We start from the raw sequence: 17,543 nt of genomic DNA, 5'->3' as shown, positions 1-17,543 counted from the left end.
TCAAGGAATTCTGAATCACCTCCGTGGGGAGTGTAAAAGGGTCAATTCCGGCAATCGTAACATTTCTCCTTGAACATCTTGGCTTTTGTTGCTTGCCAGTTGACTCAGATTTTTAAATCTTATTTCATGATAAGCGCATGGCCTGCACAGCTGTCGGAGCTTTTGTAACGAGACGTAAACCAAAGGAATGGGTAATGTGAGGGGGCAAGAGAAGGTCATTTTTTTTTTTACACCACGTGGTGCAGATTGAATCATTTCTTTTAACCTTGCATTCCATTAGTTTTTTCGGTAGCTCTGAATCAAATTGTTTTTTGCTTTCGTCATCGTGTTTTGTGTCGGATAGTTTTATTACCGCCGCACAATAAAAGGCCGCTTAAACCATTGAGAAACGTATTACGAGGGGGTTTTGAGGTCGTAATGTATTGTGTGAACAGAATGAATAGAATCGATAATTCTATCAAAGTGTATTGTCAAATGTTTCATCGGTGGTAGTCAAACAGTTAAGGGAAAATGATGTTAAAAAAATATGTCATGATTAAAACTCGTGTTGCAAGAAAATTCTCTTCACACAGTACTTAAAAAAATAAAATAAAAATGAAAATTTAAAGGTAATAGGGAAATTTAGCCAAATCATCACGTGGAATATTCTTAACGCTCTCACCTACCAGGTACGCCAATTTATGCGCGTATTGCACCGGTGCTGGAACGCGTAACGTACCCTTTAAGCGAAAGAAAATTAAATTCACTTAAAAAAGAAAGCGGACAAATAAGGAATGCAGAAAATTACCGCCCAGTTGTAATAGACTTGCGTGAGAGCATAAGCCATGGATTGATGAGCGCTAGGAGGAAGATTTGATGAATTATGGATGACGTTAAAACTTGTTGGCGATACTGTCCCTTGATTGACTTTTTGCGAGATCAAGAAAAAATCAAATCGTTCGCCGAGTGTCACCGTATTGTCGACTACGGTTCCACACGGTGGATTGTCTGGCGTCCCGCTTTTATCGGCGAAGAAACGCGTGTTTATTCGTTTACTGACAATCACGAAAGAAATGCCCGGTCGATAATTGCCTCCCTTCACTTTATCGCCCGCTTGAAGGCAGGCAGTCTATCGAGATTTGATTATTTTATTCGTTTTTCTCTGATGGATTTTACAACGAGAATTACCTTGATCGCAGCGACTTCAGTTTCCATAACTCGTGCAATATCTCCTGCTCCTACACCGTCACGATAGACGATGATATTTTCGGGTAAATCCTTGTTCCTGAAAAAGTAGGCCCTGATTTCAACGACAAACAAAATTTAGAATGAAAACAAACAAATTGTCACATGTTTGGGGAATACTTTAAAGCGGTGAGCATGTGATCTTGGAAACTTCGGCGAGATCTCTTCATTGGCCGAATGGATTTTCACCGACGAATTGTAACGGGTATAACTGGAATTGAGAGAGGCTACGAAAGCGCCGACTGCCGTTGTTGCTCGAGCGTCGTGATAAGTGTCGTAACCTGCAATCATCCATGGCTTTGATGGAAATAAAAATAATTAAAAGGGGTTGAAAAATCAAGCGATCGTGTGTACATTTTACCTTGTTCGGTACGTCCACTCTCCAGGGTTCAGCTCCTAATTTGCATGCTATTTGTGTCATTACTTTAGTGGCAACTGACATTTGTTTGCGTTCATCTCCTTGAAGAATTCTTCCTGTGATTACCTGATATGATAGGTGAGCATCGATAATCATGACGTTTAGATTATATTCAAATTACTTGTGAAGCAATGCCCAATTGGCAAAGCGTAATCTTTTTGATAGATGAGTATGTATCGTGTCGATTATTGGCCAAAACGCACATAACGACGTCGTATGTTTTGCGCGTCAATTCCTCCTGCAATGCAGTGACGTAATTGCCTGTTCGATCAGCCTGTAGAGCGACGCTTTAAACCCCGTTCGAAAGAATTAGTGTCTTCTTGTTCGTTAAACAAAATTGAATGCAAATTGACTTACTAATGAGGTTCTGGTACTTTAAAGCCTTGAGGACCACCGACTTTTTGAATCAGTTGAACAAACGATCTGACTTTTTGGCTCATGTGATTAGGGTGGATGACGATCCATTCAGTCAACTCGACAGACACTTGCATTTTTGTATCTATTGAAAAGAAAAAAATTGGGGTTCAAATCAAGGGTCTAAATTATAAGGGGAATCGAATGACTTACTGTGCATGCTGCGACTCCAATCGCCATCTCGAACTTCAATCCTGCGATTTCCGCCCGTCAAAAGAGCTCGTGGTGGTAAAATTCTGCCTTTGCAAGAAATGAGATCATTTTCGAATTGAAGTCCCCAGCTGTTGAGTTCTCGTTGAATCTGTTTTGTATTGACGCAGTTTCGTCAAAATTGGATAACTCTTAATTGCCAATTTGAAATCTACCTCTGGAGTTTCAGCCAAACGGCGTCGAAATTTCATCAAAGTTGTCACTCGCCTATCGGGCGCGACCCGCGTGATATTCGCAACGGCTCGCGTCAGATTAAAATTGTTCCTAAATAAATCGGTTTTTAATTTTTTTTTTTATGTAAACGCATAAATTTTGAAAGGAAAACAAACCGTACCGTTGCTCTTCGGATAATCCCGTCATTCCACACAATTCTGGGACGAGGTAAATTGGCTGATCATCGCCACGATTAACGTCACGACGTGATGGTCGTGACACGAGCATCGGCTGCGTAGTCACCTTAATTGTTTGTTGATATCGATCTCGGTAATAGGCGACGTACGTGACGTCACGATCTTCTTTGCGTAAATGGAAAGTGGACGATGCGTTTTTCTCGAAATCCACATCGTCAATTCTGTACGTTTTGTTGTTGTAGCCCGTCATGACAATTTTGCCAACCAGTTCAGCCTTGATGCGAGCCTAGGAAAAAAAAAAGCAGAACGAGTTTGAATTGAATTTAGATGATGAGGAAAGGATTTTTTTTTTTTTTACTTGCAAATCGTCCCTGGTATCTCGACGAATTTTGTCCATGACGTCCAAGGCCGTGTCTCTGCGAAGGAACTTGTGGACAATTTCGACATTTAAAAGATATTCTTTTTCGTGATGTTGAATAGCCGTCAAATATCCCGGCCAAATCGTTATAGGATAGCCCTTAGGAGAAAAGTTAAATTTTCGATATAAGTTTTCATCTTTACAAAACTAAATTTGCCTACCACAACGTCTTCCCGAGCTATGGCATCGTAATAATTTCTTCTAATCATCACCAAATTGAGCATGGCCATGCAACGGCGTAGAATTAAGTTCATCACCTGTATTTGTATTTTGATTTATCAAGAATCAACGATTAGCAATTGTACTTGGGTCATTTGGTACTTACAGCACTGTAAACAGGATCGTCTTTTTGAATTTCTCCGACAAGTCTGAAAGTGATTTTGACGTCACTTCCATCGGAAATTCGTCTCGAAGCCAATTCCAGCGGCTAACGTTGGAGAAACATTTTATTTATTAAATCTTTGTATTTTTGAAACGAATGTGTTTCGTGTTAACTTACTTGTGCCAGACGGGTCGTATTGTAGAGAAGGGTGCCGTCGAAAATGTATTTTCCGAGCGTTTGCTCGTGGACTCGAATAAGAGCCTTTTTCACGCCAGGGTGATCAACTTCTGGCGTGAAATCGACACGATATTGCAACAGATGCATGTCGGGTCTTTCGATCAACTGAAAGTAATTTGATCGAACATTGATGGGCGCTCCACCAGATCCTGGATTTTATTTGATTCAACATTGTTTTTACTTAACTCTACCTTACCCTTATAAATTTTTATATTTTTACCTGCTTTGTTGAACGTAGCAGAGGTGGGTCGTGTGACAAGTGCACGGCTAATACCTCGCCCGAAGGATCTTTGGTCTCTTTCACCCAAAGGCGAGGTTGCAGCTGCATCCCCTCCACTTGTTGACCTCGCACCTGCATTGCCAGCTGGATCACTTGTTCGGACTGCTCCACGTCCTATACCCTCCACTGCCTGCTGTTTCGAATTAACATAAGGACGATATTAACACTTGAGAAGTGATCAGTTCAATCCTGATCCAATTCAAGGATAGGCGATTTAATTATTGAAACTCTTAAGGTTGCACTGTCATTTCTGTGAATAAGTCCCTCAATTGCATTGCATAGCTTTTCATGGAAAAACAATCGTGATCGATGAGCGATAAAGAAAGCGACGCAAACAGCGCCAGACTCTCGGGACTTTAGCTATAGGGTGATCCAATCAAAATAATTTTAAGTTTCTGAGCAAACAACATCAACTCTCGTGGGGTTGTGCAGGCACTGCTACTCAGAATTGACATTTTTCTTCAGCGAAAACGCGTACAAACAAAAGAATAGCCTAAAGCGTAGGACAGGTAGATAGCGTCGAACAAACGCATTGACAGGTGGAGAACATGTCATGTCATTTCCGACGAAATATTTTGAAAATTCAACCCACTTATTAATAGCTTTTTTTTTTTAAAGGAAACATCTTTAACTTTTTTTTTGTTTGTTTGTGTTTTCTTTTTTAAAGGAAATGGTTGTTTGTTAGTGTTTTCTTTTTTAAAGGAAGTGGTTTACCTGTGGTACATTCTCTGCTGTTACCGGTCGTCTTGGAGGTTGTTGTTGTCGGGCGTTCGAACGTCCCTTGCCGTGATTAGTATTTCTTGCCTCCGACATGGTTTACTTGTCCGCCTTCACTGAAATGTCAACCCACTTTGTTTTTTGTTTTTTTACTTGAGAAAACAGATTTGCTACAACACAACTTTAACTGGCTATCCCACACCCTCCGGTTTGCAAGAGGCACTGAAACTCTTCTACTACAGCAACAGGGTTTCTCCCTAGCCCAGAGGGTCGAGACTCTTCATGTTAGAACACGCCCTCATTTTGGAACTTTGAACCTACTCCGACTGGTGAAAGTTAAGCGTCCCACCCCTCCTCCTAAAATAAAGAGGGAAAAAAAACATACACTCTGACAGTAAAAAGAAAAAAAGAAAAGAAAAACGAGCTCGAATAATAGATGTTTTTCACTCCTTTATCGGGTGAGTAGGGTTGGGACCGAAGCGGCTCTTGCGCTTTGGTACAACACCGCTAGTAGCGCTCGGCCCCGCGTCAATCGGGGAGCTTTTTAGTCGATCCGGTGAGGGGATAATCTTAATCGGGGAAGTGATTTCGGTGCTCGGTGCGGTGATCGGTGCCTTCCCCGATTATCAATGAATAGTGATCTAAATTGGCAGTTGCCCTGCGGCCAACAAGAACAAAATGGGACCCTAGTCACGTGATTCTCGTTGGCCTATCAGAACGCAAGGTCACTGTTAAGACTAACCCCCTATGGCTTAAGCGGTGCTATCGGTGCAGCACCGATTATAGCACCGTTCCGCACCGAACTTCCCCGATTCATATTAATCGAGGAAGCTTAGCGGCGTCCCCGATTAGAATGTGATCGGGGCCGAGCCATAACCGCTAGGGTGTCAACACTGACGCACGGCAACGTCCTTGACGCGTCGTATGCCCAATCCCCAAGTCTTATCTTTTTTCATGGAAAGCAGACTGCCGTCTGCTGTCTCAATTGAATTACCTCGAAATTCGAAAGAAACTCATGCTTTGATTAGTTAAAAACGTGTTTTTTGTGAGTAAATAGTGTATATTGTGAAGAATTGAGGAAAAAATGACTGAAAATTTCAAACTATCGTCCCATTCAAACAGACTTGGGGATTTGGCATACGACGCATCAAGGACGTTGTCCTGCGTCAGGGTTGACAACCTAGCGGTGTTGTATCAAAGCGCAACAGCTGCTTCGTTCCCAAACCTACTCACCCGATAAAGGAGTGAAAAATATCTATAGCATCGACGACGACCATAAAAAAAGCTTTCTCGTCTTTCTTGAGTCATTTGCTACCATGGGAGAACATGTGCAAAGCCTAGGCTGCTTGTAAAAATCCTTACATTTTACTAAAGGGCCATTGTGAAAGCTACTGTGTTTTTGATTTGGTAAAAATAAGGAATAAAACTGGGTCAGCTGGGATGTGGCAAAAGCGTCGAATCGCTCAATTTTTACCAGGAATAATACCCGTAAATTTCTTTATATTGATCGGCTGCTATACTTTGGCACGATGGACAGTCTGTTTTCAATGCCAAATGCTCAGAGCACACATATTTTAGTTGACAAGAAACCTGTTTTGCAAGTCACCTGCCCTTATTTTCGCTCCCATTTTTGAAAATGCAAATTACAATACGAATAGTTTTTTTCTATTTCTTCAAGGGTTGCAGATTTTCTTTATTTTTTTTTATTACTCGCCTGTAAAAAGTAGATCAAGTCTAATCAATGGCTATATGTCTGGCTTACAGGTTGTCGAACTCGTATTCAAAATATTTCGCTTCTTAACCTACAATAAGTAGTAAAACAATTTGGTTTGTATCGTCGTCAGGGATTTCAGGGAGAAATTAGTGTCGGGTAACGTCAGTCAAAGAAAGCCAAAGGAGCAAAGCGAAAAGGAAGGCAAGTTGCAAAGCCCACTTTTGATAACAAAACAAAATAGGAATGAATTATATGAGAAAGCGAATGCTCTTGAAAAAGACAACTTGAATCTCGTCTTTGCCGAAACAAACTGATTACAAACCATGCGAGTTACCAATGAGCAATATAGATTTCGTTGTTCAATAATTTGTCTAGACATTGTCGAGGAAAATGTTCGTAAAAATAGAAAGTTGTCAACTCGGTTACCATAAGAAAAGAAAAAGGCAAAAATTTAAAGATTAATTTTTGTTTTTTTATTTGATACCATCTCGAGATTTCACTGATACTCTTCCCCCCTGAAAGAACAGCAGCCAGACCCAGGAAGGCCATTTAAAAGGTCTTTTTGTTTTGTTACGAAGGAAATAGAAAAGAACAAGAAGAACCGATGGGTCAATTTTTTTATCTTTTGCTTCATCTTTAAGTTGTCTTGGGGAATTGGGGGGAAAATACTGTCTAGGGCATTCCAAGTTCTAATGTCATGCAAAAAAATGTTGTCCTACGACAGAAACACAAGCGTATCTTTTTAGGCCCCCATGCATCTAACATCCTTTTTGGGGGGGAAAACAAGCAAAAACAAAACTGCCCATGGAGCGATGGTCAAATGTCCCTAATAAACCGAGCAGGCTTCTTAAGGACGAGCTTTTATTTGAGACTTCCCAGAAGAAGGAGAACACTATTCGGAGAAGGCAGAGTCATAAATAGATGGTTACCAGACGCCACGTTAGAAATCCCACAAGGAATTTGGATTTGTGCTCTGTTTTGTTAGACAAAAGAGGAGTGGCCAGAAACACGATCTGGCCAATGAAGAGCGAGGTTAGACTTCTAAACGCCATCTGTCAGGATCGTAGAATTTTAGCTGTTGTAGTTTATTTCTTAAAATGGTACACAAACGATGTTTTACTAGGGGCCCTCACTCCGTTCGGGAAGTTCCCGATAGGGTTGGGCTGTAGTTGCTCTTGAATCGCGGCAACCGTATAGGTGTAGCCACGGCCATGTTAACTCCCCCTCTCGGATTTTTTCCCAAAAGTTGTTGCCAATTTCGCGTATCGATTGTGAGAAAATGAGGCAAGATATCGATTTAAGTGTCCCATAACCGTAACTGCCACCTATGAATTGAGTTTTAAGGGTTGTTATTGTTATAACAACCCATATGTTTATACATACATTTTTTCACACTAATTAATTAAGCCACTTTTTGTTTACTTTCTGAAGTACAGACGACGAAAATGAGCGAAAACGTAATACATCACAAGTTCACAACACAACCGCTGTGGCGCTTTCGTTATGGGACAGAAAGACTTTCCGGCCAGAAAGGTAATGGGAGGGCCCGCCATAAGCGTGGCTACACCAGTATTCTATTACTCTGCGTATAGAGTGGTTCGAGTTTTTTTTTTTTTTTTTTTTTTTTTTTTTTTTTTTTTTTTTTTTTTTTTTTTTTTTTTTTTTTTTTTTTTTTTTTTTTTTTTTTTTTTTTTTTTTTTTTTTTTTTTTTTTTTTTTTTTTTTTTTTTTTCCCCCCCCTAGGTTGCCATCTTGGATAGGTTTTTCTCCCAGTTTGGTGCAACCTCAAACAAAAAAGCATTGGCAATTTTAGTATTTTTGGTGGGAAACGAATGAAAGTGAACAATTTTTGTAATGGGTGTAGTTTATAATGCCTGAACTTTCAATATTTTCAAAAAATCTTGAACCGATAGCAAAGAATCGGTTGTTAGAGCTTTTGTCGTCGTTGAAAATTGATGATCCAAACTGGATTGATGAAAATCTTTGGAAAAAATATCGTGATGCCATTCCAATTGTTCCGGCAGTGACGTGGCCTAAGCTAATTGACTATTTTCAAAATGAAAAAGTCGAAATACTGGAGAACCACTGCAAGTTCAAAAAGAAGTTATTGCTGCCATGGAGCAGAATCTGGATAACCAATGGTTTAGGGACTTTAGTGGGTTAGAGCTGACAAGCAACACAGTCGTGCTGAAAGCCAAGGTATATTCATCAAACTATTTCTTTGTGTTATGTGAATCACATTTTATATTGTATCTCACAAACTCGATTTATGCAAAAACTTCATGTTGTGCTCTTGTCACTTTATTCACGATCAGGATGTTAATAACAAAGGATACGAGATTCTTGGTGTCTTTTTTACTTTCAAAAACACTGGCGTCTACACAAAGATGTATTTCCTGTATTTAATTTAGGTAAAGAATATTTCTTTTGTTGCTGATTACATATTAAATAATATTTTTGCTTTTTCGGGTAACAATAAAATGATGAGCTTTGTCAGGTTAACAAGCAAGATGTTAGAGAGCCACTACAAAATCGTTCCTGCAATGCAACTGTACAAAATGCCACAGGTATTACACTTCCATATTTAAGGCTAAATGATTTTTAAATGACTTTTTTAGCTTGTTTTGTTGCAGGAAACAAAACATAAAGTATAATCATGATCATTAAAAAACTTAAAGCTAGATACTGCTAGAGAAGTGAATGATCTACAAAAAGTTAAAAAGAAAGCTGCTACTCAAGGTACGTATTATTATTCGGAAATCTAAATCTTCATCTAATTGCTTACTTATTATTGCATCTGACTATTTGTTGACTTTTAATTTTAGGTATTGATAAACTAAATTCTATGCACAAGCCAAATACCCTTGCTGCTTCACCATCCATGCATTGTTGTCTACACCCACTGCTCTCACTCCAAACACAAACCATTGAAACCACAAATACAACTGGAAAACTTTCACAAATACAGCTGACAAGATTTCATAACAATTTAACCAATAGGGATCTTGCCGCACGCGGTAATTTAAGGGAGAAAAACTATCACAATGTGAAATCAAAGTACAAGACTGTATTTTGCCGCGTACATTCAAAACTTATTGTAGTTAATTGCAGATACCGCTTGGTAGCGCTGGATAGGTTTGGCCTGTCTAACAAATGGCAAATCGGCTCTTAGGACTTATAACATGGCGGGTGGTAACTAGCGCTCAACCCCACGTTATTTGGGTCGGTGATAGACGCAATTCTGTGGGTTGTTTTGATTTTGCGGTGCGGGTGTTTCGGTGCGCCGTTTTTTCCGTCTAGTCGTCGCTAGCTGTTCTCTTGGCTGGAATAGAAAGGAGATCTTTTGCCATTTAAGGCATACTCGTGAATACCGACTAGACCTGTTGGCCTAATAATAATGGTAAACAGTAGTCGGATCCCTATCGGTTGGTTCTGTTTCCTCGGCCTCGTACTCCTTGAATTCCTCTTTGTTCGACGTTGCGATTGGTTGAGGATTCGGTGCAAAAATAAACTTTGTAATATAGCTATGGTTGATTTTGGATATGCTTCTAATGGCACTTAATGGCGCAAATTTTAGGTGGTTCAACTACAAAAAAAATAATTTCTGACCTATTATGACAGTGAAAGTGACTGTATAAAGAGTAAAAAATGAAGATAGTGACCCTCACTATGTAACAAATGAATGGAGAGTGACTGTGTTATTAACAAGCATAACATACAAATGCGATGCACACTAGTGCACCGGACTTTACCGCACCGCCATAGAACAAACTCGCACCAATCTGGCCCGATCAGCTTTTTTTCGGGTTGGGTCGTGCGGTGCAATGGGCTGAAGCAGATCGGGGCCGAGCGCTAACTGGTAACCATCTGGTTCTGCCAAACACAATGCAGACATCGTTGCAAACACTGATTGTCCGCAGTGGCGTACAGGCAAATAGACGCAGTGGGGCGCCACTAGTCATGGTTAAACAGGCAGTGAATTCTGTACTTGGGCTGTGTTTTTGTCAACCCGAGAATACAGCAAAAGCGATTAATATAGAATATACTGTTGTGAACTATACCTATCAGCCCTGTAATACTATTATTTTCGTGTGAACGCAAACAGAAGGTATGTGCTTTGTTATACTAATCAAGATATTTTCTCTAGTGTTTAACAAGTGTGAACTGAAACTTTAAGTAACGCAAAGGAGGAACGTTTTACTTAAGTTTTTCTAGTTCTAATGTATAATTCAGAAAATATAGCTCTATCGAAAAAAATGCGAAACTTTTCCCGCCATAGGTCATTCGTTCAAAAACCAGCCGCACGAGTGCGCCCTTGTATTAGGTCCCAGCTATTTACATGAAATCAAAGGAAGCTTGTCAACGCTCAATTAACACGCAGTTGGTACGGCCACAAACCGAGTGAAAGTAAGGTAAGTTGAAACAATATCATTTCATTTAGCAGTGCAACTGTGCTAAGGGTGTGGTTTTGTTTGACTAAGTTTTGCTGTAAAGAATGGTGTTAGTTTGGACTCCCTACTTAAAAACAAACTCCCGGGTCCAAAACGTGGCTCCATCTTTTGGCTCGGGATGGGTTTCTCGTTATGCAACTTATTGTACCATAAGGTTCATTAGCTAACAAGGATTACTAGACGCATTCAGATTTGATGTATTGATGTAGAATCATTCGGAAGAAAACGGCATCAGAAATAAATACGTTTTTGATGGAGACGTTTACGGCGTCCCCTATTGAGCTCGACATCCAATGCCAAGAAAATGGCGGCGGTTTTAGTGCCATCTCTTGAGTCTCCCATGTTAACTGATTCCATAGAGTTGTTATGAGTTAGCGGCACTTCTGACTTAAAAGTTTCCGTGACTTTTATACGTAAAGGAATTCGGCCAATTTGTCATTTTTGAAGTGTAATAATATCTTTTGTGATAATCTTCGACGCATTTGATCAATTCGATTACCAGAGAGGTTTACTTGTTCGTTTTTTCTGTTTGATAAGAGCCTGGTTGACAGTCGCACATTAATTGCTACCAAAAGATTTGATTAAGCTCCCAAGTCTTATTATTAGACTATTCTTCGAAATGGAATACCACCACAACAATTTCACTTCATACTTATTCAAAATTAAGAGTGAAATTCAATTGATGTGTATATTATGATTTTCAGACTGCTAGGACTTCAAGATGCCTGGAGGAGGCGACACTGTGACAATAATTTACCCCCAAGGGTGTAAAGAAGTCACAGAAGATCTTACTCCTGATGAACTTATTAGAAGACTAAAGGTAATAGTTGTTGCACACAAAATTTTAATTTTACTGCAAATGTGTTTTGTCCCCTTTTATTTTTTAGACCTTGGCTCATACGTTTCAGTCTATGGGACAAGAAGAAGGAGCTTACCAAGAATTTGTACCACTTGCTCTTCATTTGGCTGATGATTTTTTCCTTCAGCATCATTCACGGGATGTCCAACTGTTGATTGCTTGTTGTATTGCTGATGTTTTACGCGTCTATGCTCCAGATGCTCCTTACACAGATCCAGAACAAGTAAAAGGAATTTTCCTTTTTCTGATTCGCCAATTAGGGGGCCTGAAAGATCCTAAGGATCCTGCATTCAAACGTTATTTCTATCTTCTTGAGAACCTTGCATATGTTAAATCTTTCAACATGTGCTTTGACCTTGAGGATTGTCAAGAAATCTTCTGTGAATTATTCAAACTGATATTCAAGATTGTCAAGTAAGTACTCTGACTTTGGTTTCTCTGTTTTTCCAAAGTTTTTTCCTCTAATAAGAAATTCTTAAATTACAGTGATGAACATTCTGGTAAAGTGAAGAGTTTCATGCTTGATATTTTATGCCCGCTCATAACCGAGTCGGACTCGGTGTCTAATGAGCTGCTGGATATAATATTATCGAACATTGTTGAACCACTAAAATCTCAACGGAAAAATGCATACAAACTTGCAAGGGAACTGCTATTAAAGTGTAGCGATACTCTGGAACCCTATATCCAAGCGGTATTGATTTAACTATTATGCTAAACATTCTACATTATAGCTCATGTATTATTATAATTTTTTGTTTTTTTCACAGTTTTTTAACCAAGTACTTATCCTCGGAAAAGAAGACAAACAACTGTTCATTGCTACCAAAGTGTACGACTTGATTTATGAACTTTACCATGTGTGCTCCCGAGTTCTGCTGTCCGTTTTGCCTCAGCTGGAATTCAAACTGAAAAGTCCTGATGAACAAGAGAGGATGGGATGTGTTTCACTTCTTGCCAGAATGTTTTCAGAAAAAGATTCGCAACTTGCCACCCAACATCGTCAGCTCTGGCGGGCTTTTCTTGGGAGGTACGTGGATTTCAAAGATTAACTATCGAATGAATAACAGATAATATCGTTAATCTTGAATTTCAAAGATTTAATGACATCAGCGTAGCCATCCGTACGAAGTGTGTCCAATATTCTATGCATTTCTTGCTAAACCATCCTGAATTGAGGCAAGACGTAACCGAAACTTTAAAGCTTCGTCAGCATGACGCAGAGGAATCTGTTCGGTAAGGCTACATTCCGACTTCTTACTCTGATGGACATGTTTTTGTTGTCATTAACTCTTATAAATTTTTTCAGGTATGAGGTGGTGACAGCAATAGTTGCCACGGCCAAGCGGGACTTCTCAATAGTTTCAGACAGGTGACAAAAAAAATTATCAGTAAATTTATTTATTCATTTTTAACAGTTGTATGTCACTTTCCCTATTTTTGTCTGGTGATAGTGAGGACCTTGTAAATTTTGTTAAAGAACGAACGCTGGACAAAAAGTTCAAAATTCGGAAGGAGGCCTTAACAGGATTGGCTATGATTTATAAGACTTTTTTGGGTGATCCTGATGTTCCTGAAACGACAAAAAAAGCAGTGACATGGATTAAAGATAAAATCTTACATGGTTATTACATGACCGGACTTGAAGATCGACTTCTTGTTGAACGCCTCCTCAATACGTGTCTCGTACCGTATCAATTACCAGCCGATGTTCGAATGAAAAAGTTATATTACCTGTACGCTACTATCGACGAAAACGCTACCAAATCATTCATAGAGCTTCAGAAAAGTCAAGCCACGGTTCGGAAAGCAGTGTCAGACTTGACAGAAGTTTACAACCAACTTGAACCAGGCGAAAACCGAGACAAGGAAATTACCACCAGAGTTGCACAATTGTCCAAATACCTTCCAGATCCAATCAAAGCAGCTGAATTCATACACAAGTTTGCCGTCAATTTGGCGAACGATAGCAGTATGCTTCAATTACTGGAAACCGTTGTGAATCCAGAAGTTAGTTGTAAGGAGTGTGCCGAGGCTGGGACGCAGTTATTGAAAAAGTTAGGTCAACCGGTTATGACAAACCTTTATTACAATACGGTGAAATTATTAATGGAGCGGATCTCTTCAGTGCTCATTGACAAAGATGCTGTTACACATTTGGTAAGTATTATAATTTGTAATCTTTTTAATGATTTTCCCCTAGCATGAAGCTATATTTGACAATGATTGTGTTCTTTTACAGGTCCAATATGTGGAATCCTGTTTGAGGCGTGACGAAGGTACGATGGCTGAAGATATCGGTATCGAACCAGAAACAGCCGGTGAAAAGGGCCTCCGTCTTCTGTTTGTTCTCGCTTTCGGATTTCCAGCGCACTTTATGTCGGAGGACGTTTTAACTCGACTTGTGAATATTCTATCACTTGATAGTCAAGATCATAGTGTTAGTGCCATGGTATTGTGTATCCTCACTTTCGTTGGAAAGTACCGACCTTTAGAGGCCCAGTTCCGAGATATTGTCAGTCAGTTAATCCCAATCTGCGAACGTTTGGCAACTGAAGGCACTACAAAACAAGCTAAGCATGCCATGCGTTGCCTCCACGTGAACATTACAAATCACGAGCAGGTTTTCTCGAAAATTTTGGAGTCGCTAAAAGACAACTTAACTACGTCTTCCCCTCACTGTCGTACCTCAATCGTGACCCTTGGTCACATGGCGCTTTTACTTCCTGACCGCTTTACTATTCAGATTAAAAACATAGTTTCCAGGAAGATTGTTAAAGAGCTGCTGCTTAAGGTAAATATTTTCGAATTTGAAATTTCGCCCGTTACCGTCGTTGTCATTCATCTGTTCTCTATTTCATCGCAGAATCATGGAGAAGCACAGCCTATTTCATCCGATATATCAAACGACGAATGGTGTGAGGAAGATCAACTTGCAGAAGAAACGCGGTGTAAAATTGAGGCCATGAAAATGATGGCGAGATGGTTAATCGGTCTAAAGAACGATGTTATGTCGGCCCAAAAAACATTTAGAATGTTAACGGCTTTTATCCAACATCGAGGAGATTTATTTGATGGTGGACGAATCGGAAAAACTGAAATGGCCTGGCTAAGATTGTCTGCTGGTATGGCAATGTTGAAGATCTGTGAGCAAAAAGGAGTAGGAGATCAGTTCACCGTCGACCAATTCTACAGTCTTTCTCTCCTGATCGCTGACGATATGCCAGAAGTGCGGGAGCGCTTCACTGCTAAATTGCATCGAGGTCTCTATCGAATGCCTCTACGTTCCCTTCCTCTTGATTTTATGGGAGTCTATGCTTTGGCGGGAACAGAAGAGGACAAGCGTATTAAAGGTAAAGCTAAATTAAATACTTGCGTTATAGAGTTAATTTTGTGGCAATAATCATGAAATTATTTCTTTCTATCTATCGCTCAATTGTTAGCAATTATTCGTCGGTCCATGTTAGCTGATATATCGAAACGACGCGATTATCAGAGAGAGCTTCAAATGTCAGGAAGCATGGAGCGAATGGCCGATAAGCTGCCCTATATCTTGCCGGACTATATGTTGGTTTATGCAGTACCTATACTGGCCCATGATCCGGAATTCACTAGCCACACAAATACAGAACAGCTACTTCGCATTCGCCAATGTCTTTGGTTCGTTCTGGAACCGCTAATGAACAAACACGAGAACTATTGTTTTGGCTTTTACAAAGCATTGATAGAGCGTATGAAAAACCATCGTGATGCTCTAAAGCCGGATGACGAAGAAAGTAATGCAAAACTGTGGGCTGTGTGTGACTTGGCAATGGGTTTAATTATGCAAAAAACGACTAGCTTCGAAATGAAAGACTACCCCACTCAGCCAAGAATTCCATCTATGTACTTCAGGTATAAAGCAAAATGGACCCTGGTTAAGAGTTGAAAAAAAAAGAAGGGATAGATCTATTATTATCGCTTTTCTTATTCCTTGCAGGACTCACGATGATCCCAACTTTTTAAACTCGAAGATTTATTTGCCACCTGAGTTACAAATAGCTCCTCCCAAGAAAGCTAGTACCGTTGGCGGAGGGGGTATTGGAAGTGGACTGGTTAAAGTATCTGCATTGAAGTCCTTCTCGGGAGCAAGCATGCGGGGTAAAGGTGGAAGAAGGGGTCGGCCGCCAAAGCAAGATGTAAGTTCTCAAGTTATTTATTTTTTTAAAGAACAACTAGAGCTCCGCAGTGTGCTGATATTTAAATATTTATCTTAGCTTGATGATGTTGAGTCAGATGAAGAACCTGAAGAATCTTTTGACCAGACCGTTATGCAGTCTGCCTCTAATACGGGTAGTATCATCTTAAATATCCGTTATCATGCATAAATTTAATCGTTTTTTTTTTAATTACAAATATTGTAGATGAATCCGGGGCTACTAGACGATCTTCACGTATTCGTACATCAGCACCGCACACTTCGATCGCTGCCAACAGTGGGTCAGAAGATTCCCAAGAAGCAACCACACCTATTTCCAAAGAGAAACCGAAAACGGCAGGAGCTAAAATAACTTCCTATTTTTCACCGAAACAGCGAGCGGCTGCTGCTGCATCATTAACAGTGGATTCTGATAATTCTAATATGTCACAAAAGTATTTCTAGCTGTTGTTTAGTTTTTATGCTCTCAAATTGACGCTAAGTTTTTCTCTGTCTGTATTCAGCAATGGAACTGAAGACCAGTTGGAGCCCACGGAACAGCCGTTAGAATCTCTTCCAAAACGTCGTGGACGACCTCCCCGCAACCCTGCATCTGGGATGAATGAAAAAGAAGTAGAAAGGTATATCACTAATGTGTTTACCTTGTAGCGAGCTAATGAATCTAAATTTTTTGAAACATCTCTATTACAGTAGTTCAGCTGCCGAAGAAGAAACGGAGGCGGAAGTTAAATCGAGAAAGAGAAGTAAAGAAGACGAGAAAGATACCACGGTTGTTACACCTGCTCGGAAATCCGCGCGATTGGCCAAACCCAACTAAAGTTATTTCCTTTATCATGCTGCTTACATGCAAATGACCACCATATGCCCCGTTTTCCTTTCTTTTTCTTATCTGGTTTCCTATTAGAAGTTACCATTAACTACACCTCCTCAGCACTTGCACACATGCGTATGATATCCATTTTACAAAAAAGAAAAAAGTACTGAAAAAGAGGAAAATAATAAGTAAAAAAGTTTGCTACTGTTACCGTCAATTTAAAATGCGGTTATTTTGTGCTCAACTTGGACGTTGAGCGACCGAGTTCATTTAACCGAGTCGTCGCTTAAACCCTCTTGTGAAACGGTTTCTCATTTTACATTTGTGGCATGGGCATTACATTACATTACTTATTTTTATCGGCTGTCATGTTTTTCCTTCTTTTTTTACCCGCGTTGCGAAACTCCTGAAATCACATGTATCGCCGAAATCTGAAACTATACGAAACTCAAATATTTTCATGAAGCCTCTATGGTTTTATCTCAAGATTTCAAGTTAAGATTTAATAGTCGGGGGCCTACGGCTGCATTACACTGGAATACAAGCTTAAAATTCCATTCTAAAGTATCGTTACCTTTCTTGTCAATTGTCTTTTAAACGGAAGTACACAGTAGAGTACAGTTGTTTCTTGTTTAATAGGCTATTCAATGTATCAGAGCTATAGAAACATATTCATGGCTCTATAGAAATATTTGGCAGCTGATTTTTTAAAACAAATTGCGACAATGCTTTCAACCCGCGTACCACGTGGTTTAATGGCAGAAAATCAGAAGATTTGAAAAGCTAATTTTAGCGTACCAAAAACCATCATTGCAAGATTTATGTTAACTTAACTCTGCTGTGGTCCACATTGGATTGGACTGCCTGTAACCTATTGCTCGTAAAAGCTAGTCAACGTTTTCTTATAAAGACAACCAT

At 39.7% G+C, this 17,543-nt stretch overlaps 2 protein-coding genes and 1 long non-coding RNA gene across 6 annotated transcripts; 2 read left to right on the top strand and 1 right to left on the bottom strand.

The window, feature by feature from the left end:
* Nucleotides 1–449: 449 nt before the first annotated feature.
* Nucleotides 450–5,028, bottom strand: LOC116924891 (piwi-like protein Siwi). The gene is given in 17 exon segments (XM_032931476.2): nt 450–719; nt 788–1,108; nt 1,168–1,279; nt 1,345–1,376; nt 1,378–1,521; nt 1,586–1,708; nt 1,764–1,929; nt 2,000–2,141; nt 2,210–2,357; nt 2,422–2,530; nt 2,601–2,902; nt 2,975–3,133; nt 3,196–3,291; nt 3,360–3,461; nt 3,534–3,742; nt 3,814–4,006; nt 4,588–5,028. Coding segments are annotated over 17 exon segments (2,574 nt in total). The 5' UTR covers nt 4,687–5,028; the 3' UTR covers nt 450–602.
* Nucleotides 5,029–5,287: 259 nt separating this feature from the next.
* LOC123473693 lies at nt 5,288–6,258 on the top strand. Its single transcript, XR_006647896.1, has 2 exons — nt 5,288–5,635; nt 5,713–6,258. It is a non-coding gene; the product is annotated as an uncharacterized LOC123473693 (long non-coding RNA).
* Nucleotides 6,259–10,251: 3,993 nt separating this feature from the next.
* LOC116924888 (sister chromatid cohesion protein PDS5 homolog B) lies at nt 10,252–16,984 on the top strand. 4 transcript variants are annotated; one of them, XM_032931470.2, is made up of 17 exons: nt 10,252–10,411; nt 10,583–10,710; nt 11,459–11,574; nt 11,642–12,027; nt 12,100–12,307; nt 12,384–12,643; nt 12,712–12,849; nt 12,923–12,985; nt 13,068–13,773; nt 13,856–14,407; nt 14,480–14,966; nt 15,057–15,507; nt 15,593–15,791; nt 15,870–15,945; nt 16,017–16,245; nt 16,315–16,431; nt 16,502–16,984. In XM_032931470.2, the coding sequence occupies exons 3-17, from the start codon at nt 11,476–11,478 to the stop codon at nt 16,626–16,628; spliced, it is 4,098 nt and encodes a 1,365-aa protein (XP_032787361.1). In that variant the 5' UTR covers nt 10,252–10,411; nt 10,583–10,710; nt 11,459–11,475; the 3' UTR covers nt 16,629–16,984. The 4 variants fall into 4 exon arrangements, with proteins under 4 accessions (XP_032787361.1, XP_032787358.1, XP_032787360.1 ...); XM_032931467.2 differs by having other exon boundaries at nt 10,583–10,715; XM_032931469.2 differs by lacking the exons at nt 10,252–10,411; nt 10,583–10,710 and adding an exon at nt 10,954–11,202.
* Nucleotides 16,985–17,543: the final 559 nt, after the last annotated feature.

The sequence above is a fragment of the Daphnia magna genome, linkage group LG6 (genome assembly GCF_020631705.1).
Source record: "Daphnia magna isolate NIES linkage group LG6, ASM2063170v1.1, whole genome shotgun sequence".
Classification (NCBI taxonomy): Eukaryota; Metazoa; Arthropoda; class Branchiopoda; order Diplostraca; family Daphniidae; genus Daphnia; species Daphnia magna.
Note: the sequence above shows the minus strand (reverse complement) of the source record. Positions and strands in the feature narration are given on the sequence as shown.

What these genes read in the sequence shown, in the direction of transcription:
- LOC116924888 (XM_032931470.2), top strand. Translation starts at nt 11,476, where the DNA reads ATGCCTGGAGGAGGCGACACTGTGACAATAATTTACCCCCAAGGGTGT. An exon ending in TGGCGGGCTTTTCTTGGGAG is followed by an intron (nt 12,644 to 12,711) that starts GTACGTGGATTT and finishes TGAATTTCAAAG; the next exon opens with ATTTAATGACATCAGCGTAG. An exon ending in GCAGTCTGCCTCTAATACGG is followed by an intron (nt 15,946 to 16,016) that starts GTAGTATCATCT and finishes CAAATATTGTAG; the next exon opens with ATGAATCCGGGGCTACTAGA.